Source organism: Podarcis tiliguerta (genome assembly GCF_965153285.1).
Source record: "Podarcis tiliguerta genome assembly, chromosome: 7".
Classification (NCBI taxonomy): Eukaryota; Metazoa; Chordata; class Lepidosauria; order Squamata; family Lacertidae; genus Podarcis; species Podarcis tiliguerta.
In genome coordinates this window covers 37,142,122-37,164,665 of record NC_139540.1, presented here as the reverse complement: position 1 = coordinate 37,164,665, position 22,544 = coordinate 37,142,122, and the positions used below count along the sequence as shown (strand labels likewise).

Genomic DNA, 22,544 nt, shown 5'->3' with positions numbered 1-22,544 from the left:
TACATGTTCTAAGAATCGGAAATATTAACAGTGTTATTAGAGCAAGCGACAAACTGCGGTACTGTATAAGGATCACACTAGACATGATAGGAAACAAAGACCGCTATCACTCTTTGCTTCTTTGTAACGGCCACATTCCCTTGGTGTAATCAGGTGAATGTACATGGGTGGGACTGAAGTCAGTGGTAGACAAAGCTACATTTTCTCTTTCTGCCACCCCAGTTCCCTCACTCAATTCCTCCCCCTCCCCACATTCTCTCTGGGCTGCTAGCGGATAGACAAGATTAGACAGATTGTTCTTCCAGAGATCTGGCCTGTTTAGGCTTCCTATTTCCTCCCCCAGTTCCCCCCTCCTGCCCACTTTCTGTTTCACTGGGCTCCTCCAATCCGTATGAATTTGAGCCATGGGCTCCATGAAATTTGGACCCTCATGTTCCCCATCCCTGGTCTAAAAAGAACAATGGGTAACAACTGTGCATTGCACATTCTTCTTTCTTGACTGATCAATGTGACACAGTGTGGAGAAGAAGGGTTATGTGTCTTTGCTCATGCATTATTTTTATTAGACATGATGACAAGGATGCCCAAGTAGAGAGACAGGGGGCAACTGTGGTTCTGTCTTGGTTTTAAAGAGACCAAATGAGAGCCAACGTGTGTCTGGTATGGTAAAGAGATATGGGGTATTTGTAAGGGGAAAATAATTTCTGATAATGCTCTTAAGCACAACAACAACAAAATCCAGAAGACACCACGACATGAAACATGTTTTACTGCACAAGGGTTAATTTGATCTTTTCTAGAGATTAGCTTTGGGACATGTGAAATAATAGCAGCGCTTTTGAGCACGAGTACAATCTCCACGAACGCCTATTTTGCATCTTGGCGAAGCGCTTCCGTAACCGAGGATGTGGTTTCTAGGAAAACTAGTAGCCTGTGTGGCAGCTCACATTTTAAAAATAGAGCACTGTGGCTTTTGGAAATGGAGGGCGTGAATTTACACACAGAGAGAGAGGGAGGGAGGGAGAGGGAAAGAGAAAGTTCCTTGTAACATGGACAACATTAGAAAATGGGAGACGGGCTGTCGTTAAGGATTGATGTTGCGCCATCCAGCGGGATAAAGTTGCATTTCTTATGACACATCCCTTTTCTTGCCTCTGCCTTCCTGTGCCGGAGGCGGAGAGGGAGGGGTAAACCGGCCTCAAGAACACCTGGCAACAGCGCAAAACAACTGCACGGCTGAAACAGGACAAAATATTTTATTGTAATTGTAGTTCAAATGTCCGCAGAACAGGGAGGTGTTCCCCACCTCCTTCCAGCCTCGCCAAGCAAATTCTCTCTGCTCCTCAAAGCGGCCCCGCGCGCCATCGCCTTTTCCCCCCCGCCGGACTCTTATGGGGTGCAACACTCGCGGAGGCGCACTTCCGCCGGAAATACCCGTCCCCGTTTGGGTCCGCCACGCTCTTTCTCCCACGGGGTTCTGAGCCTTGCTTGCCTCGAGTCCTTTCGAGGGGCAGAAGTGGCGGCATGTTGCGCGAGGTGCCGCAGACCCTGGTGGTGGCCGAGCTGCTGCTCACGCTGCGGGGCGAAGGAGAGGCGGAGGCGGGAAGCGACATCCTCTGCCTGTGCACGCGAGCCTTCGTGGAGTGAGTCGGGGAGGGGGCGAGGGGGGGGGAGCCGGTGTGAGCGGCCAGCCTGAAGGTCTCACTCGCTTTTTTTGCTTGCTCGTTTATTTCCCGCCTTGTTCCCTGACAGGGATTCGAGGCGGCTTAATTGCGGGAGAAGTGGCGCCGAGGAGTGTCCTTTTGAATTCCCGCGGCGTCTGAGTAGTAGCAACCTGGTGGTGGTGGTGATGATGACAATGGGTTAGATCCACCAGTTCACTGTTTCCCACCAAACTTAGAACAATAACATGCCGCTTTGGAGAGCGCAACCTTTACTGGTGTAAAGATCTTCACAAGCGGAGATATATAGGGGGGCAAGGGTTAATAATACTTTTCTATCTTTGAATTGTTTTCTGCAGCACCCCAAAAAATCACATTGAAGTGGGGAGGGGGAGTCATGCACCCATTGATACCCCCAGGGGTATGCGTACCACACTTTGGGAAATCCTGTTCCTGTTTTAGTTGAACTTCAAGTACCACTGAAATAGATGGGACATGTTAGTCACAAGTAAGTCTCATGTACTTTAGTGGGGTTCCAAGTTCAGCTAATTTAGCCTGGATTTTAGTAATTATGAGGTTCTGCCACACTTTTGCTATCTAACAGTGGGGTGAAATGCAAGGGGTGCCCCCCCCCTGAGTAAAGTAAGGTAAAGCTGCTATGTGTTAGACTTCTCATGTTGTTGGCATTTGTCTGTCTCAGGATACAATGGAAGTGTGTGTCTTTGGGGGTAAAGTCAAACTTTTGGAGAGTCGCAGCACCTGCTGTGGCTGTAGAGACTGATATGGAACAGGCATGTTTTGTGGCAGATTAGGCCGTCTGGTTTTGTTGCTCCAAGTGCACCGTGGTGTTTCTTCTCTCTGTGCTCCTCCCAGTGGTCATTCCTCCATTGGTCCCTGGTGTGGATTCACCTGACTGTCCGTCTCCAGGCACCGTGATTGTCTGGAAAGGATTCCCATACTACGGGGTTAATGTTGCCAGCCTTCATGTCACGTTTGCAGGCATCTTTGTAATTTAGAGTTGGTCTGTCAACAGGCCTGCTGCCTGAAGGCAGCTCTCCATAGAGCACATCCTTGGGGATTCTGCCATCTTCCATTCTGTGTACATGAGCAAGCCAGCATAGATGCCACAGAGACAGAAGTGCAAACATGTTGGGAATGTGAGCTTGGGAGAAAACATCTTTGTTTGAGACTCTGCCCTGCCATGTGGTGCCCAAAACCTTCCTGACGCAGCACTTATGGAAGGCATTGAGGTATCACTCCTGGCGGGTGTAAGCTACCCATGACTTACTTCCATAAAACAGGATGTTGGTCCTTGTCAGGCTGCTGGTGAAGCCAAACTCCATGTAGGCTTGGGGTTGATGAGTAGGCTGGGGGGTTGATGAGTCTCTGCAGAGTTTCCTTGCGCTGTCAAGGTTGCATTATCTACAAACCACATCTAGTGGATAAGAACCCGTTGCATTTTTTGTCTTGGCATGGAGACGTGCCAGGTTGAACAGACCCCTGCCACTTCTTGAATGGAAATACACACCGTTTTCAGTCAAGCTGAAGGCATATGAGAGCAACAGAAAGAAGAATATGCCAAAGAGAGTTGGGCTATCTATACCTTGGGACAACATTTCATACATTTGATGAAATGGAATGTAGCCCAAGAAATAAATTCTTTAGTCTTTAAGGTGCCTCAAGACTCTTTGTTGTACATAATGACTAGTTTCAGGAAAACTAAAATTATAGCATGTTGCGTAAAGAAGGCCTTTTTTGCATGCTTTCTCTGTCATCTCCTATTTTACTTCCATATTTCATTGATGGCCTTAACAGTGACATGTATTTTTATTTTATTCCCTAGGGATCGAAAACTTTACAAACTAGGCTTGAAGGGATTTTATGTCAAAGATGAAGGTGACAGTATAGGTAAGATGTGCGCAAAATGTTGAATTAACATTGTGTGCATTGCAAAATAAGTTGTTTGCACACCTGTAAGGTAGAGAAACTTGAATTAACAAATTATAGTTGTATCCCTGCTGTAAATTTATCAACCCAATGCTCAGATACAGATTTTTCAAAGTCCATATAAGAAAATGTAGGTGAAGACTTTTGGAAAAGTGAAGAGAACGTATATATGGAAAGTGTTACAACAGTAGTTTTGCTTGAGTAAATATATTGTTCCAAACCACATATGAAATCTGCTTGAGAATCGGCAAGATAGGGTGTCTTTAAGTATGTGAACCAATGTAGTATTACTTATGAACTACATACACATCAACCTGGGAGTGAGCCTAGATTAACTTACTTCTGAGTGAACGTGCACAAAATTCCACTCTTAGTGTTACACATTTATGTGAATAAACATGGATTCAAATCACTGCTAAGCACTTCTACCCAAGGCTATCCAATACAGTGGTACATCAGGTTACATACGCTTCAGGTTACATACGCTTCAGGTTACAGACTCCGCTAACCCAGAAATAGTGCTTCAGGTTAAGAACTTTGCTTCAGGATGAGAACAGAAATCACGCTCCGGCGGCGCAGCAGCAGCAGGAGGCCCCATTAGCTAAAGTAGTGCTTCAGGTTAAGAACAGTTTCAGGTTAAGTACAGACCTCCGGAACGAATAAAGTACTTAACCCGAGGTACCACTGTATCTCGTAGCCTGATTCTAGTGATTCTTATTAGATGGTTACATCAGTACCTGAAAACAATTGTATCTCAGAACTCGCATCTAAAAGCCCGCAGCCATAAAACAGTAGGAGACTGACCAACAACCAGTTGGTAGGGCATCTCAGCAGTGCCCCTTTCCTGCTTTCCCCCCTATCCCAAGAAACTGCTGTACAAACTGCTGCATGTGAATTCTGTTTAGGTTTCTTGACTGGTTCCACAAATAATTATTCATTTTCATTAGTTTACTGTACAATTCATACTCCACCCGTCAATGAATTTTTGTAGTGATTGTAGTGCTGCCCTGATAGTATTCAGAGCAGCATTGCAATCGCTACAGAAGTTGAATGATAAAAACAGCAAGTTGGTAGCAAGAGCAAAGCAACAGAAAAAAACATAGCAGCAACAAGAACAGGCTAAAAATAATTTAGCTGATATTTGTAAAAGGCATGGGAGAATAAGGAGGACATGAGAATAGGTGCCTGTGAACCTCACATGGAGATAACATTTCACAAACAGGGACATGGACAAGGGAAACATGGTATGGCTGCTGGCTGCCTTCTTTGTTACATAGTTTTGCATTAAATAGAATTTCAGGCTTGAAATGTTTTGCAGCTGGGTTCTCATATAGACAGTTGTGTGCCTTTGGTATCTAATCTTCATGACTGTGAGATCCTCTGGTTCTTTCCCCCCTTGTATTTGTGCCTGTAGGAAGAAATCGTGTCTGCAGTAGGAAATTGTGCTTTTAATATTTTATTTAAATTCAAGCATTTTGGGAACTTTAGCTTTGGACTAACAGAGTTAATCTAAGCATGGAATCAATCACTGAATATACATTTGAATCGATTATTCACTTACATTTGGTATTTTCAAGAGAGCATCTTCTCAAACTTCAATAAACATCTAATGCAATTTGCTTTAAGGGAAATTAATCATTTTTCCTAAGGAACTTGGTGTTCTCTTTTGAAACGACTGCCACAGGATGCTTGTTGGGGAAAATAATTTGGTATTGTAATTCTTCTGCATTAGAAATCTATGACTGACACAAGTAAGAATGAAAATACAACTTTGTAACTTAGTATTGTGGCTTACAGGGGAAGATCAAGTAACCACCGAGGATGAAGAAAAAGACAAGAAACATAATTCCTTTGGGACTGCTGATTTATCTAACAGTCATGCTTCTGGAGTGGAAGACATTGAACTTGATTCAGAGGCTGAACTCATGAAACGCATGGGCTTACCTGTTCAATTTGGCAGTGCAGCAGCCCATAAGACATTGGTAATAAAACCCAATGTATTTTCTATTCCTTTGTGCTATTTAAAGTTATTGGAATGTAAAGTAAATTTAGTATGTTGCATTAACAAACCCCACAAAAGAATTTTCAGGAATACATTTCTTTTTCCTCCTGGCTCTAGAATTAAAAACCAAAGTTAAATGAGAGAGGGAATAGGAAAAATGGGCTTTTAAGAAGTGTGACAAAAGAAAAGTTGAGTTGGAAATAATAAATTGGAAGGCAAATGCATTCTTGGCTGTTAATCTAAGAGCACACCAAATAAGATAGCAGTTGAATATTATGGGGTAGAATCATAGAATTGTAGAGCTGGGTAGATGTGTCATTTCTGATTTTCTGGCTGGGTTACAACCAAGCTATAACATGAAAATTTGTGAAATGAATTAACTAGGTAACCATATTGAATCAGAATCTGTTGAACAAAGTACATAAAAATTGCATTTATGCTTTTTCATGCTGAATTTTAGGCACTTGAGAATATTAGTAAGAAAAGTAAGAAAGTGAAGAAGAAGAAAAAGAAGAAAAAGAAAATGCTGCAACAAGATATTTTCACAGTAATGCATGAATCATTGAAAGAAGATCTTGATGAAGATGACCTGTCTCTTTCCGATGATCACTCTTCAATTAAAAAGGGATCTGAGAATGACAAGAGCTGTGAAAATGGAGACCTTTTACTTGATGAGTTTCATATGAAAGAAAAATGGGAAAAGTATTGGAGTGAGTATGGAGAAGGACTTCTCTGGCAAAGTTGGCAAGAGAAAAATTTTGAACTTTTGTCTATTACTGAGCCTTGGAATAATCCTGAAGTAAAGGAAAAGTGGGAGCAGCACTATAATGAACTATACTGGTATTACTGGCAACAGTTTCACTACTGGGCAAGTCAAGGTTGGACTGTTGACACCACACATAATAGTGACCTGGAAAATAGTGCAGGGGAGCTGGAAACCAAGCAGCCAGCAGAAATGCAGAACATTGGTGTAGACAGTGTTTGTGTAGAAGTGCTACGCTCCAGCTTACATTCTCAACTCGCGTCCAGTGCCAGCTGCAAGGAAAATCCTTCTCCAAATGATAATCACTGTAATAGTGACATTCTTCCTGAAATTAGTAAAATAAATCTAAACTCTGAAGAAACAGAACGGATCAAATTGGAAAATGCGGATGATTGTAATGGTCAGAGAGGACTGAGAGTAACAAGCATTGAAAGGTGTTGTCCTTGTGATATTGCTCAGACTGTGAAATGTGATGAGGGAACAAGAGGAAGTAATGCGTCTTCTGAAAATGGATGTTCAGACAAGCCAGGTTGGTATACTAGGTTCCCTTTCCCAGAAGACATAAGACCCTGTGTTTGCAAATGCTAGGAAAGAAATTCCCTTGCAGCCACCCCATATTCTGTACTGTGCATTTCTCCATTGAGTGGCACATATAAAAGCTGCATTATTTTGGATGTTTTATTCCCCATTCTTTGCAATCCTGTTTCCCTTTCGCTCCCCTTTCCCCCAATCCTGCAACTCACATTCTCAGCTGAAGAAGTGTAGATGACACATTGAAGACTTTGTGTCTAGAGCTGATCACTTTGTCTTTCAAGCATCCTAGACTGCTTTGGAACACAGGTATAAAAAGACCCTCTCCCTGTGCTCTCCGTTGACACCACACATAATAGTGACCTGGAAAATAGTGCAGGGGAGCTGGAAACCAAACAGCCAGCAGAAATGCAGAACATTGGTGTAGACAGTGTTTGTGTAGAAGTGCTACGCTCCAGCTTACATTCTCAACTCGCTTCCAGAGCCAGCTCAGAGATATTGTCTGTCTACTACATTCCTGCACTGAATCCAGTAGAGAATAAATAAGTGTGCATAAGCATCTACTTCTGCAGCCTGGAATTCTACCTATCATTTCCAGGGCAGGTAGGGATTAGGCATTTCTTCTCAAAAGGGATGTGTTTTGGACTCGGAAGAGTCATTTGCAAAATGTGAATGGTCTTTAGAATATTGTTTACAAAGTGAGCCTCACATCCATATTGTGGTCTTGGGTTTCAAAGGTTATTTAGCACCCAGATGTCTCACTTTGAAAATATTAATCTAATAGAGTGATTGGTTCCATTTTGCAAGATGTACAGGTAATGACCTTTAGTCTGTGAGGTGGTAAAGGGGCAAAGGGTGTGTGTGTTCCATCCACATCCACATGAAGGGAAACTATTGTTCAATCTTCGCTTAAGACAAAGCCCAACCTTGCTTCTCTGAAACACCCCTAATATTCTACCCACAATTCCTCTGATCTTTCCACAGAAATGTTTGGTTTTCTTGCAAGGCATTTCTACCAATTTGAGGTGCTATCAGAACATACTGCAGTGCCCAGGCACCTCCCAGCCCTGTCACTATTTCAGGAACAGAAACCCAAACATTCCTGAGATGCTGATGTTTTCAATTCAGAGCTGGCTACTTGGACTTTGTTATACTGTTGTTTGGAAAGAGGCTCTGAAAGAATGGCTTTCTGGTAGTTTTGAATTTTAAATGCCTAGATCAGATACTTAATGAAGCAGAGGCTTTCAGATTGATGGTAGATTGATTTGTTTTGCCAAATGCACAGTCAACAGTTTTGTCTTAACACCAGATAGATTGATGAGTGCAGTTGGGTTCCTAATGAAAAGCAACTGGAAAACAGTATTCCCACTGTGAATTTGGTGAAAATGTAATTTTTTAAATTGAAATTGCTTTCCTCATACAGGAAATGAATGACAGCGTGAAGATTGCTGTTTTATTGTATTTTATTATATTTTGCTGTGTTTTGTATTATTGTTGGCCATCTTGAGCACCCTTGGTGGGATACAAATTAAGCAAGCAAACAAATAAAATTCATTAACACAGGGATGAGGAACTTGTGGCCTTCCAGATGTTGTTGGATTTCAACTCCCATCATCCCTGACTATTGACCATGAACGATGGAGCTGATGGAGTCTTAAAAACCTGGCGGAAAACAAATTTCCCACCAGTGTATCAAAGCAATGCTTTCTCCCCCCCCCCTTTTCCTTCTTAGTTTCACAGGGGTCATCTAGATCTTGTTCAGATGCCACAGGAGGCAGGGGATCGCATAGTGATGGTGATGATGGTGATGATGATGAGCCACCTGAACGCAAACAAGTCAGATTAAAGAGGAGGCAGGTTATCTATCATATCTTTCGCTTCTCCCATTCACATTTGCGTGCCTATATGGTTTAGTGTACAGTTGTACCTTGGAAGTTGAACGGAATCTGTTCCAGAAGTCCGTTTGACTTCCAAAACATTTAGAAACCAAAGTGCAACTTCTGATTGGCTGCAGGAAGCGCCTTCTGGGTCACTTCCAGGTTTGTGGCATTCGGGAACCAAAATGTTCACGAACTAAGCTGTTCAAAAACCAAGGTATGACTGTACTTAATAACCCTTACTGGCTGCTGCTGTATTGCCTTTTTCAAAATGTTGCTGCTTTCATGCTATTACTAGTGATTTGAATATTCTGTGAAATGTAAGGCTGTTCTCTTGGGTCTATTTCTATTGAAGAATGACTCACTATAGTTTAGATCAGGGGTCTGCAACCTTTTTCTGTTGGGGATCACGTATCAGTGTTGGAAGGTGCCAAAGCCAGCATGGCCAGGCATTTCCTTCTCTTCTCCCTTTCTGCTCTCACTTCTCTGTCTTTTCCCTGCCCTTCCTTGCTACTCAGCAGGCTGCTGATAGACAGACACGGTTGCTCTGGCCAGAGGGTTGAACAGATTACAGAACAGATTACTTGTACTTTTGAAAATGGGCCAAAGGCCACAGACAGTGGCCTTTGGAGCAGCAAAAAAAGCTAACACTATTCTAGGCTGCATCCACAGAAGTATAGTGTCCAGATCCAGGGAAGTAATAGTACCACTCTATTCTGCCTTGGTCAGACCACACCTGGAATACTGTGTCCAGCTCTGGGCACCACAATTTAAGAATGATGTTGACAAGCTGGAACATGTACAGAGGAGGGCAACCAAGATGATCAGGGATCTGGAAACGGAGCCTTATGAGGAGCGCTTGAAGGAGCTGGGCTTGTTTAGCCTGGAAAAGAGGAGACTGGGAGGAGATATGATAGCCATCTTCAGAGATCTTAAGGGTTGTCACATGGAAGAGGGAGCATGCTTGTTTTCTCCTGCACTGGAGAGTAGAACTCGAACCAATGGCTTCAAGTTACAAGAAAGGAGATTCCGACTAAACATTCAGAAAAACTTTCTGACAGTAAGAGCTGTTCGGCAGTGGAACAGACTCCCACGAGAGGTGGTGGACTCTCCTTCCTTGGAGGTTTTTAAGCAGAGGTTGGATGGCCATCTGTCATGGATGCTTTATCTGAGATTCCTGCATTGCAGGGGGTTGGACTAGGTGACCCTTGGGTCCCTTCCAACTCTAAGATTCTATGAGATCTATGAGTCCAAGGTTGTCCCCTCCCTTCCTGGTAGAGATAGCCAGACTAATAGTTTTGTACAGTTACTTTTTACCTTTCAAGCAAAAGGTCTTTATGACAGTTTCACTGAAGACCCTAAGTCTCAATTTGAAACAATATTGGGCACAAAACCTCGGGTAATGCTGAGAAGGCATTTATTAGGCATCATTGGGGAACCCGGCTGTGCGAATTTCTGACCTTGTAAACAAGTGAATTATTTGAATTCAGTGGACACTTGTTTCTTTTGCTTAGCTGCTTTATAATCATTTAGAAATCGACTTACCCTTCATTTGAAGTCAAAATAGGCAGCTGTTTTGTCTCAACTTACTGTGAACTGTAGTGACAAATATTTTTGTTCCTTTCTAGCCATGAATTGGATGCTGAAGAACATTCCCAGGCTGATCCAGAAAAGATTTGCTGTCTTTTGGGACTCAAACATGGCAGAGGACAAAAGTAATAAGTGTTCTAATGGTTTCCTTAAAGCAGGGGTGAGGAACCATTTCAGCCTGAGGACCACCTTGCCTCTTAGGCAACCTGCCAGGGGCTGCATGCCAGTGGTTGGCAAAAAGTGGGTGGAGCAACAGGTGTGGCTCTTGCCTTTTTACAGTAGGCTACATTCAACCCATGTAAAATCTAGAGGTTTCTACACACCTTTGCCATTCAAACAAGTAAGATGCAAAAGCACTTCAGGAGCAGGCAGAGCAGGGTCAGTGAGAGGTGTGACTTGGAAACTATCCTGCGGACCAGATAGAGAATTCTGGAGGTCCACATTTGGCCATCAGGCCTAAGGTTCCCCATCCCTTCCTAAACGTGATGCTGCTGTTGGTTGCTGGTTTTATGTGTAGAATATGTCCTTTTCCTAGGTTGCTGTTGAAATACTATGGGTGTTCACTTCCTGCATCTTCTTGATATACTAAAGTTGTCACAAATGACGGCTACTTAGCCTTGTTCATAATTACAAAAAAAAAACACAACCTAAGACCATCTGGAAGAATGTTGCTTGTTTATAGTAAATAGTTTTCTTTTTCCACTAACAGTTCCTACGTGATCCATTTAGATCAAAGGTAGAGAACTGGATCTGGCCAGTGGGCCAAATCATGATCTCCCTCGCTCTGGGAAGGCAATGTTGGGTAGCTTACTTGTCAATCACTTGGCTTCACATTGATGTTGGGTGACATTTATGCCCTCCATATGTCTTGCAGAGTGCTTTGCAAAGTGCTACTCGGTACCCTCTGGAGAAACCCCTTTCAAAGTACTGCACAAGTACTTTGTTCACTGTTGCTAAGTCCCTTTCAATCATCTGATCAAGGTCTTCTGGAGTGATTTGAAAAGGACTTCTAAGCTCCTTTCAAAGCACTTATACTTGCAGTACTTTGCATAAACTGATTGGTTGTGCCTGCAAATCACCTTTCAGCTGAGCCGGATTTTTACCTGTCCCATCCCCAACATTAATATATGACATCAGGTATAGGGCATGTGGGCATGGCTTGGCTGAAATGTCATTGCAGACCAAATGGGGAGACTTGATGGGCCTAATGAGCTAGGAGGCTTGAAGGTCCCCCAGGCCTTATTTAAATACTTGAGTGTTTCAACACAAGATATATTCGTACAAAATGCATTAAAGCCTTTTGGTAAGCTATAAATGTATCACAGTATGTATAAAAGCAAAGTTTACTGCTGTGACTCCATTAATTTTTTAGGCCTATTTATGTGGCAATGTTGGCATGCTTATAAAGGGGGCCTTCAGTTGAAGAAGGCACAGCTAATAAACACACTGTGAAGCTGAGCAAAACTTCTCCCCCCTCACTGAAAAGGTTGTTTTTAACTTTTATTCTGTTTTCTCCAGATACAGAGACATTCCTGACTTCAGTGAAAGAAGAGTGAGTCATCTCAATAAAAATATGAAGTTTAAATCAAAATTCTTGGACATGCACAGAACAGTCAAGACCAAAAGGAAACATATATTTTTTACAGAAGAACCTGAGACAGAGGCAGTTAAAAAGAGCAGCATTTTGATTAAGGTCAGTATTGTATATGGTATATTAATAGTCTTGAACTTGGGATTCTGATGTTAGAACCTGTGTGTCTGTTGGCTCTTAAAAATAGTGCAAGATTGTGTTCATAATTTAGAATGCTCTTAGTTGCTAGTGAGAGAAAGAAGGTAGGTACAATTTTACGTTTCTTACTGTATACTAGATTATGTAAGTAATTAAATTCATATTAGTCTAGTAAGGACTGTATCTTAAGAAGAGACTTCAATGTTTAGGAAGGACGCAGCCCCATTATACCATCTGGGATTGTTCCCAGGGCATATACAGGACCTGAGATTTTACCCTGTCAAAAGCTTCCTACATATAGATACCCTGCAACTGCCAAGGTCATCTGATGTGGTGGTGTGTCATGTGATGACTGCACTGCATGTCCATCCTAATGTTTTCATTGGTTTGCATATGTGCAGTGAAAGGAACTGCAACACAATGTACCCAAGGACCAATTTACGCAGATAAAACAGCTTGTTTCTCTCTGCAATGGCATTGTCCGCTTACATCAAGGTTCATTGTAGACATAACATGAAACTATCAGGATTAAGGCCATAATTTTTCAACAACTTGGATATCACAGTAAGCAGTGGTGGAGTGGAGGAAGAGCCCTTCCTGGGGGTGGGGGGAGTCTACAAGCCTGTGAGGTGAAATGCTCCCGAATGTCAAAACGTAGTGTTCCTTTGTAGGGTTCTGTTGACTTCTTTCTCCTTTTACTTAGACTGCTGAAGTAGTGATAATCTCCCTTCAGTAGCAAGTCACATTTCTGCAATTGTTTGAAATGTGGTTCTGTAACACATGGTCTTCCTAGGTAGAAAGCTTCTTGAAACAAGTGAATGAGCCTGCGGAAGAGATGTCTCAAGACAGAGTTCACCCTCCTTCTTCCAGTAGTGATTCAGAGGAACAGGAAAACATTGCTGGCTCACAAAATAATTTGGATTCTCCTAAAAGTGACCTGCCATTCTCCAGTTCAGATTCTGGTAAGCGTGGAGGAAACAGCACTGAGGAAAAAGGCAAAGAAAATCTGGTAGTAGCAACAAGTGACTGGAAGTTCCAGGAGCCTAAGGAAGAGGCAGGAAGAGAAGATGCACATCCTTCAGGAAGAGAGTTAGTTCCTGTGGATATTCCGGACTACCTGCAGGTGGAAGCAGAAGGTATGTGATAATTCTGAGTAAAAGCTTTAAAAAAGTGTGTGTCTGTGTGTATGAATGAGAAACTGTTGATAAGCCCCCAAAGCCTAAAAAAAACAAAATTAATCCCCTTTTTATTTGCAAGAGGAATTGTTTGGCATTGAACAGAGTGCTACTTCACCAGCTACTCCTTTGAATAAAAATCCAGCTAGCAACAACTTCTGCTGGAAATAAATGTAGCAGGCTGGTGGGGGAGCATGGAACTCTGCCTGCTTCTGTGAGTTTGCTTTACAAGAGAGCAGTTCCAACCTATAGTAGAGATCTTCTTGGTCCAATGAACAGTTTCTTTCTCAAGAAATGTTATAGGATAAGCAACATAGGTGTTAGGGGGAGTTTTGCGTAAAAGGTTTTGTTGGTTGGTTTAAGAGAATTTCTGTGTTCTCTTAAATTTCTGAAATCTCTGTGGGAGAAAAGAATGTTTTGGTTTTCATTGTAATAATTTTTGTTGAAATGTCTGTGTATGTTTTCAGATGCTTCTTTTGCTACTTTATTTTTTTTTATTTCTTATTCCCAGTGAATAAATTTGTAGTGAATTTCACATTTGATTACTACAGTAGATGTAGCAATAAAGCTGTGGCTTTTTTGTTTCCCTGTTGCAATATCAGCAGCTGAAGTGAACAATTACACTAATATTTATTTCAGTTTAATGGCTTTTATTGTATGCTATATTTTGCATGCTGTTGTCCCTGTAATCACTTTGGGATTCCTCCTGGCTCTCTGAAGCAATGCATAAATTGAACTGAAATGAGTAATAAAAGTAGTTTAGATTTTTCTTCGTGTTCCTAAATCCATTTGAGGGGAAATGAGCTAATTGCATGGTCCATGGAATCACGAAGAGTCAGACATGACTAAACGACTAAACAACAACAACAACAATGGTTTTCTTTGGTTTAGGTGAAGTTAAAACTACAAACAAGAGGAAAATCAAGATAATACCGAAGAAGACAAACAGGTGTGGGCAGCCCCTGCCTCCTGAAATAGTTGCTGATCCTGAGTTGGCTAAATACTGGGCACAGCGGTATAGACTGTTCTCTCGATTTGATGAAGGAATTCAGTTAGACAGAGGTAAATTCATAGTAATGATAGAGCTGAATATATTGCTTGGAAGCTACTTTGTTTTGAAGTGATTGGCAAGTTCTGTAATAGACCATTCTACATGTAGATCATCACTTGATACTTCAGTTGCTAAATGATGCTTGTGCATGTGTGAGCTATATACTTCACTGATTTTTATGTTCAAGCTTGTCCTTTTTAAGTACAGAAATATAACTAGTTCTTTCTTCCATTAGAGGGATGGTTTTCTGTTACGCCTGAGAAGATTGCAGAGCATATTGCGGATCGTGTAAGCCAATCCTTCAACTCTGACTTAATAGCAGATGCATTCTGTGGCGTAGGAGGAAATGCTATTCAGTTTGCCTTGGCAGGGAAAAAAGGTAAACATTTCTGTTTGCTTCTTTTCTCTTATCCACTGTGTGCGCATTAATAATGCTAGCGTTGTGGTAGATATATATAGAGAGAGAGAGATTGTGTATGTGTGTGTTCTAGTTAAAGCTAAAGATTCTTACTAGGGGACAGATCTAGTCTTTGCAATTGGCTAAATTCCTCCCTCCAGTTCCCAGTGTCACTTTCCATGTTGTCTTGGAAGGGTTGGATACTGCCTCCACCCTCCACTGTGTGGATGTAAGAGGAGGGAGGAATCTGCAGAAGTGCCTTTCCTGCTTTCACTAGTGAGATCCTCCAAGAGATGGAGTCTTTTTTCCCATGACGATCTGAGTTCAGCCTTACACTTTGCTTGCTTAGAAAAATTAAACCATTATCAGCTTAGTTTAGAGTTACACAATATACACCGGCCAAAAAAATTATACAAATGCAGAGAAAATATAGTGGCGTTATTCCAGCTAAGGTGATTGGTTGTTTATGTGGCACAAGTACTAATTCCCACTGCTTTCTTTCTTTTCAACATACATGACTGATTGATTTATTATTTTTTTTTAAAAAAAAACCCTGCATTTTGAAAAAGACCTTGCTCATTCTTTTTAGTAATTGCAATCGATATCGACCCTGTGAAGATCAGTCTTGCTCTCAACAACGCAGAAGTCTATGGAGTAGCAGATAAAATAGAATTCATCTGTGGAGACTTCATGAAGCTAGCATCCAGTTTAAAAGCAGATGTTGTGTTTCTGAGCCCTCCGTGGGGTGGGCCTGAATATGCTTCTGCAGAAATCTTTGATGTTCAAACTATGATTTCTCCCGATGGATATCCTTTTTCAAGTCACTTCTTCCACAAAAGTAAAACAAATGCTGTTTTTTCTTACAGGGTGACCGCATATCACATATTATGCTTTCTGCCATATATCATTTCATCTTATACGTTAAATTAATACCCCACCCTTCCTCCCAAAGAATTATTTCCAGAGAACAGGGTCCTTCCCCCTTACTTTGTAGTTGCAAAGGGCTCGGATGATCTGAAAAGTGTAGTCTTAGTATCAAGTTGCTTATATTAAGCTTAAGTTCTATTGTGGGGGGTTTTTTTCATGACACACCTTGGATAGGAATTCCTGGGTCATGATTTAAGATTTTTGTACTGTTGAATGATTGGTGATGACCTTCTTCAAAGCAGCTGATGACAGTGTTGCAAACTGATTCTTGTAAATCAAATGTTCATTGCTGTTTCTCTCAGGAGAGATTTGGGTACTCTGACTAACAAGAGATTTTATTTTTAAAAGTGACTTTCTTTTCAGAATTGGTCCTATTTAGGATGTTGCCTTTATAATGCTGACAACCAGATTTCTGAAACACCACCACATTTTGACAGTTCCTTGTTCTTAGTTTTGACTGTCTGTTAGACAAAAGATGTTAAATTGGTTCATAGACTCCTAGGGCTGAAAAGAATCAGATACTTATCAAATCTCGCTCTTGGTCCTGTGGCGAGATAACCGGGCGGCTTTCTCCCAGCACGGAGCTGCCCAGCGTATTAGATGACTGGACTTATAAGACGAACTCCCAAATTGCAGCTGCCAATTTGGGGGGTCGTCTGATACACCCAGTCACCTAATACGCCGGAACCTATGGTACTTAATCTGAGGTACCACTGTACCTATCTTGCATTCTGAAGTGGTACAATCCACTCTGCTACCTCATCCTGCTGCTTGTGTAGACTAGGGCCCTGATCAGAATATCACTCATAGTATTCTGTATATACCTGTGGAAGAATGTGTGTTACCTTAGTGGACTGTCTTACTAAAAGAGCCATCCCCATTGAAAGAGTATTTGCTTTTTCTTCCTTAACACATCTGTACATTTGAAATTTTCAAGCTGTCGCAAAAGATTACCAGCAAGATTGTGTACTTTCTTCCTCGTAATGCTAACATAGATCAGGTAAGTTTTAATTTGCAGGTTCAGGAGTAGTGCTGTACAGTTGCTAATCTAGAGACGTAGGGTAGAATTCAGTGTTGCGCATTTGCAGCATGCCAAAAGGAATGATCCCCCCCACACGCACACACTGTTCTGGGGACTCTCCCCATACCTACTCAAGCCATTTTGGGGGGCAGAGGTGGGGAAAGCCCTGTTGCACAAGTGAAAGTCCTTATGCAAGGCTTCTGCTGACTGACTTCTGCCCCTGAGCTGCGAACAGACATTTTATCTCTGCCCAATGGGCTTAAGTCTCTGTCTTTCACCTTCCATTTCTTCCCACCTCCATGTACAATATGGCGATAACACTGACCTACCTTACACGTTTGTTGTAAGGAGTACTGAGAGCCTATGTAGAATGTGTATGATTGAATATTATTGTTATCGAGCTTTCTCCTTGTAGAACAAGGATGGGGAATCAGGTGGCCTCTACATCTCCAATCATTCCCAACCTTGCCCATTACAGAGTGGAGCTGACGGGAGTTGGAGTCCAACACCTGGAGGGCTACGGGTCCTAGAATGCTAAATATGTATTTTTGTTGTAAAAAAAAGTAGGCTCTTTGACATTCAATAACCTTAGAAGTTTGGGCAGAAAGGACCAAAGGGAAACATGATAGAGGTTGAACAGCATACACAGTATGGATAGTGTTTATCATTCTCTGCTAGAAACTGAGGTCACTTTGTGAGATTGAGTGGCGGAGCAGACAGAAAGAAAAACATAATTTATATCAGTGAGTACACGAAAAGTTAGCAAGGACCGCTAGCTTAGATAGCATTTTTAAAGGGTTAGGCCAATCCATAGGGGCTAGGTCTGTTAATGACTACTATATAAATGGATTCTCTTTGTTCTGAGGCAACGTAACCCTAGATACTAGTTGATGCGGAGCAAAGAACTCAAGAGAACTGGACCAGGTGTAATTTTTTGGCAAAGACCATCACTAAATGTTTTGCTGTACTGGGCTGGTGCAGTTGCAACTTTTCCAATGCTAGTAATTATTTAAAAGTTGGAAATTGGATTATTAGCTTTCTCCCTTTGCACACAGATCTCCTCTTTTTACTTAAGGATTTTTGACTTAAGGATTTTTGACTTAAGGATTTAAGCATTCTAATGATGGTTAAGGGTGTTCCCAAGCCCTGGTCATTTAGCATTAAAACCTTGTTTTAGGAATGTCTTCAAGCACGGCTAGCAATGAAAGGCTTGCAGGCTGCACATCAGAGATCCTGAACTATACCTGTTACACTACCTTGTACTGGGGTCTGACATTACACTTCAAAAGTTTGGGCACCGTTACTTTGCATTTTCAGTTTTCTTACAACATTTACATTGCTGTAGATGTAGCAATATACAAAACCCCACAAAGTTTAATATAAGCAGTTAATAACCAAATCCAGCCTTAAAATGTTGAAGATATATAAACACTGCCTGAAGGGGCAAAGGTGATCAAACTTGAATTACTGTCAGTTTCTTTCTACTTCCTCTAGAGGGAGCAGTCATACCAAAAAGATACAGATAGCATAAGTAAATTATGCATGCTGTGCTTTTAAACTAAGCAAAGAATGAACTGTTTGGTGTTTGCTGCTGGCTTTCTTTATACACTTTTCAGGACAGAGTTTTCAGGTTGTGGGATACTTGGCATGAAAGTATTTTTGTTTAAAAAGCTCAGAACCACAAAAGCAAAGTGAAGGTAAACTAGGTCAACAAATGTTGCTTTTGTGGTGTTTGTTATTAGACATAATTATGTTTGCTCATGGGTGATGGGGACTTAATAGCAACTTGCTGTAAAAAGTACTACTTCAAAGGCAATTTATATGGATGTACACACCTACCCTGGAATAGGACAGACTTTTATTAAAAGTTCATTGTATGTATGTTTGCACACACACATCCAGACCACTATTCCCAGTGTGCTGTCATTTCTGGGACTGATCTTTCTAGAAGCTGAACATTTGGGCTTACAGTCTAAGCCATTGTCTGTTCTTCAGTTGCAGTTCTAGGTTTGTTGCAATAACAAAGTACATACAGAAAAGCAGATACTTATCCCCTCAGGATCATGAGCCTTTTCCCAAGTTTACATAAAAGTCTGCTGAGATATTGCAGATTCCAAAATTCCAAAAGTTTCCCAAAATGTCAGATCCTGCTAATGTTAACAGAGATAAAAAGTGGTAGCACATGAAAAAGCATAACTTAAAAATGTCAGTGATAGCTTGTACAATCAAATAGGAAAATGGTCCCAGATGGGCAGGTGTGTCAAGTTAGCGGGATGTAATCACAGGTAAATGTGCCTAGGATGGCATCTTTGTGGTGAGGGACCTGTCAAGTTTGGGATGCTCAGATATGGTTTTCCTAAGTAATCTTTGCTGCACAGACTAGACAGATCTCATCACTGATAGCATTATTTGCACAAGCATAATGGATAACCCTTTCAAATATCAACACAGCTTCCACATCCAATTCTATCCTAAGAAGCAGGAAGATGTTTTTGTGTGTGTGTGTGTGTGTGTGTGTGTGTGTGTGTGTGTGTGTTTCAGATATGTTAACTCAAATTTAAACCATTGGAGATGATCATGAACAAGTTTGACTGGGTTCAGTAATCTATAGGCAGGCACTCTGGAACTGTACATCTCCATGTCCTACAGATAGAGAACATGTACACTGAGAACAGAAAGAGTTGTGAAATTTATTCCATTAGGCACAGCCCAGGCCTTGCAGCAAATATGGGCATTTCACATCCAGATGCTCAAATTTGTGAGAAGGTCCCATTGAGCTTTACAGCTCAATGTCCATCTGAGGCTTTGAGATGAGGGTGTCCTCCAGACCATTTTGAAATTTCCATGTAGCACCTTGCCATAAGCAGCTGGTAACTGGAAGTGACGTATATTTGAATGACGATCCCTCCTTCTTTCAATTGATGGGGTGAACAGAAATTCATTTTCTCTAAGAATGTTTATTTTTGACAGTTGCATCTCTTAAATATAATCCAATATGTTTTTCCCTAAAAGCCTGCTGTGCTGCCTACATGCACGTGTGTTGTAACAAAACGAGTGCGCATAGGACAGGAACTGAGTAAATGCAGTTTCCAGAAGCAGTTAGATTGTATTGAGGGTCTTGTGTAATCCAGTTTTTCCCCTTAACTCTCAGGGTTCAATGAACTTTAGAGAAATCCACTTGCAGTAATATAACCAGTCCACACAAGTAGATCATGACTCCAGTCATTTGTACAAAAGCAAAAATGGAAACTGCTGAGATATTTTGGGGTGTCAAGATAAGTTAGTAATTCCTTAATGAATCACTGCACCACAGACAAGATTTTCCCTTATCTAGCAAGGAGGTCAGGAAGTAGCACTGGGAAATGGGAGGGTTTTAGTAAACGTAGGTTTGTCACTGGGAGGCTTTATATTCAGATATGCTTCCTTCCAGTTTACTCTTTTACTACTTAAGTGCTTATGCTGGCATGTCATGAATTGATATTCTATCCAAATACAGCCATGGGAGGAGGCATTAGCCACATTCACATGTCACATGGTTTGCAATGCACAAATGAGTCACAGCTGCTTTCCTTTTCCCTCTGAGTGTTGGGAGAAAACAAACCATCATTCTGGTTTGTGTTTCATTTGAACCAGGGTTTGTAGGTTTGTTTCACTCCCAAATGATCTGGCTACAGATTGTGGTTTGTTAGGGCTGAGACAAACCACAGTCCCTGATTTGGATGTAGCACTAGGCGAAGAATGTGATTTGCTTTCACCTAACCATAGGAGGGAGCAGGGTAGTAGGCGTGATTTTTGTATGCATGGTAAGCTATGGTTTGTGCTTCACAGTGACATGTGAATGTGGCCAATTGGTGATGGAATTGGCATTAATACAGGTGCCACATAATACAGATAGTCAGTTTAAAGATGCCAGTTTAAAGGACTTATCACCCTCTTTTTGCTATTAAAGAGGGCCATAGGTCACTGGTAAAGCATCTGCTTTGCATTCAGAAGCTCCCAGGCCCCATCCACAGCATCTCCAGGCAGGGCTGGGAGAGAACACTCTCTGAAACCCTGAAGAGCCGCTGCCAGTCAGTGTAGACAATGCTGAGCTAGATAGATCTATAGTCTGACACAGTAGAAGACTGAGCTTCCTGTATTTCTAAGTGTCAACAGTCTGGTTCCATTCTAGTTCAAATGGAACATATTCTCTTTGTACGGGCCTTGCTTGCCCCAAAATGTCCCCCACTTTTGAACAAAAAGAAACCTGTTTCCCCACACACCATGGCCTTATCAGTGAATAGAGCTCCTTAGCTATGCCTTCCTAGCTGTCCCTGTGTATGGAACAGGTAGCATTTATTTCAACTTCTTATGGACTTGATTATTTCCCCAGCAGAGGCTTATAGTCGCCTATCAAAGTTCTTGTGGTAGTGGGTTTTCTGAAACAGGTTGGGCTAGATGAGCCTTCCTGTTTATACTACTACTAATAATAATAATAACAATAATAACTTGTTCTTTATATGCCACCCATCTGACTGGGTTCCCCCAGCCACTCTGGACAGCTTCCAGCAAATTCAGACATCAAACACAGTAAGACATCAAGCATTAAAAACTTCCCTGAACAGGGATGTCTTCTAAAAGTCAGATGTTTATCTCCTTGACATCTGATGGGAGGGCGGGGACGACTACTGAGAAGGCCCTCTGACCAGTTCCCTGTAACCTCGCAGTGAGGGAACTGTCAGAAGACTCTCAGAGCTGGACCTCAGTGTCCAGGATAAATGATGGGGATAGAGACACCCCTTCAGGTATACAGGGCTGAGGATGTTTAGGGCTTTTAAGGTCCTGAATCTATTGCCATCTCGGTGTCACATTTTGAGTTAGTTAACAATTCTTGTTTTTCTTTCTTTTTACTTTTTAGGTAGCTTCCTTAGCTGGGCCAGGAGGAAAAGTTGAAATAGAACAAAACTTTCTGAACAACAAATTGAAAACCATAACTGCATACTTTGGTGATCTAATAAAAAAACATGCCCCTTGACTTATTTATGTGAGTGAACCTGCTTGTCAAGGCAAAATGTATTATCCCAAAGCTTTGAAGATTACTCCCTTTGCCTGTTATATCTTTTACAATCAGTGGCTCCTCTAAAATATTGTCATTTTGTTAATTAATGAAAAATGGTTTAGAATGCCTGTTGCAGTTATCAATAAAATATTTTACAATAAGTCTGAAGGATTTTCTAAGTGATTATCAAAGTAAAGTGTGAAGTGGATTAATAATTAGACTTCCATTTACATACACAGAGCAGTGAGGCCATTTCCCAAACATATTAGCTAGATTAGCCTCCAAGGATAGATAGACCATCTGAACTTCTTGCAGATGGGAATAGTTGCTGCAAATACAAAACTTCACCAGGAAGTAGTCAGACTATAACAGAGGGGCAATGTCTGCCCATATTTCTAGACCACCACACCTCCCTATTTGGAGCAAAGGCCAAATAAAGGGTGTATCCCACTCTTCCATGTGTCAGGCAGATAACCACTTGAGACAGCACATGATGAAATCCTAAACGGGGCCCAGAGCATGGATTTTGGTATGGATGCCAAAATCTTCCAGCACTATGCTGGAGACCACCTCAGTTTGGGAAGCTGTTGGGAAGCAGGGTCCCTAACCTGTCTGACCCAACACCAGATACAGGCCTTCTACTCCTGCTCCAAAGGGTTTCCTGGTGATGGAAAATGAACTCTGGTGGTCTACAGCAACTCCCCTTGCCAAATCTGAGTAGGTTAGCAGGCAGAGCTGCATCTGGCCCACCCAGGTCTTGATAAAAGGTCTGCTCATCCACAATTAAGGGGTCCACATGATCCTATGGCAAACAGACCCAGTCTTTTAACAGCAC

At 41.7% G+C, this 22,544-nt stretch overlaps 1 protein-coding gene across 2 annotated transcripts; it reads left to right on the top strand.

Moving 5' to 3' along the window:
* The first annotated feature begins 1,169 nt into the window (after positions 1–1,169).
* On the top strand, positions 1,170–21,870 carry TGS1 (trimethylguanosine synthase 1). 2 transcript variants are annotated; one of them, XM_083451018.1, is made up of 13 exons: positions 1,170–1,643; positions 3,505–3,569; positions 5,406–5,590; positions 6,071–6,902; positions 8,637–8,757; positions 10,410–10,496; positions 11,890–12,064; positions 12,894–13,236; positions 14,167–14,337; positions 14,562–14,705; positions 15,313–15,531; positions 16,574–16,650; positions 21,569–21,870. In XM_083451018.1, exons 1-13 carry the CDS (start codon positions 1,525–1,527, stop codon positions 21,683–21,685), a joined length of 2,655 nt encoding a protein of 884 aa, XP_083307144.1. In that variant the 5' UTR covers positions 1,170–1,524; the 3' UTR covers positions 21,686–21,870. The 2 variants fall into 2 exon arrangements, with proteins under 2 accessions (XP_083307144.1, XP_083307143.1); XM_083451017.1 differs by lacking the exon at positions 1,170–1,643 and having other exon boundaries at positions 2,620–3,569.
* The last annotated feature ends 674 nt before the right edge of the window (positions 21,871–22,544 follow it).

Bases quoted from the DNA above. Each gene is read 5' to 3' on its own strand.
- TGS1 (XM_083451017.1), top strand. From the start codon at position 3,290: ATGAAATGGAATGTAGCCCAAGAAATAAATTCTTTAGTCTTTAAGGTG. The intron at 3,570-5,405 runs GTAAGATGTGCG...TGTGGCTTACAG, and splicing joins AGATGAAGGTGACAGTATAG to GGGAAGATCAAGTAACCACC. The intron at 8,758-10,409 runs GCAGGTTATCTA...GTTCCTTTCTAG, and splicing joins CAAGTCAGATTAAAGAGGAG to CCATGAATTGGATGCTGAAG.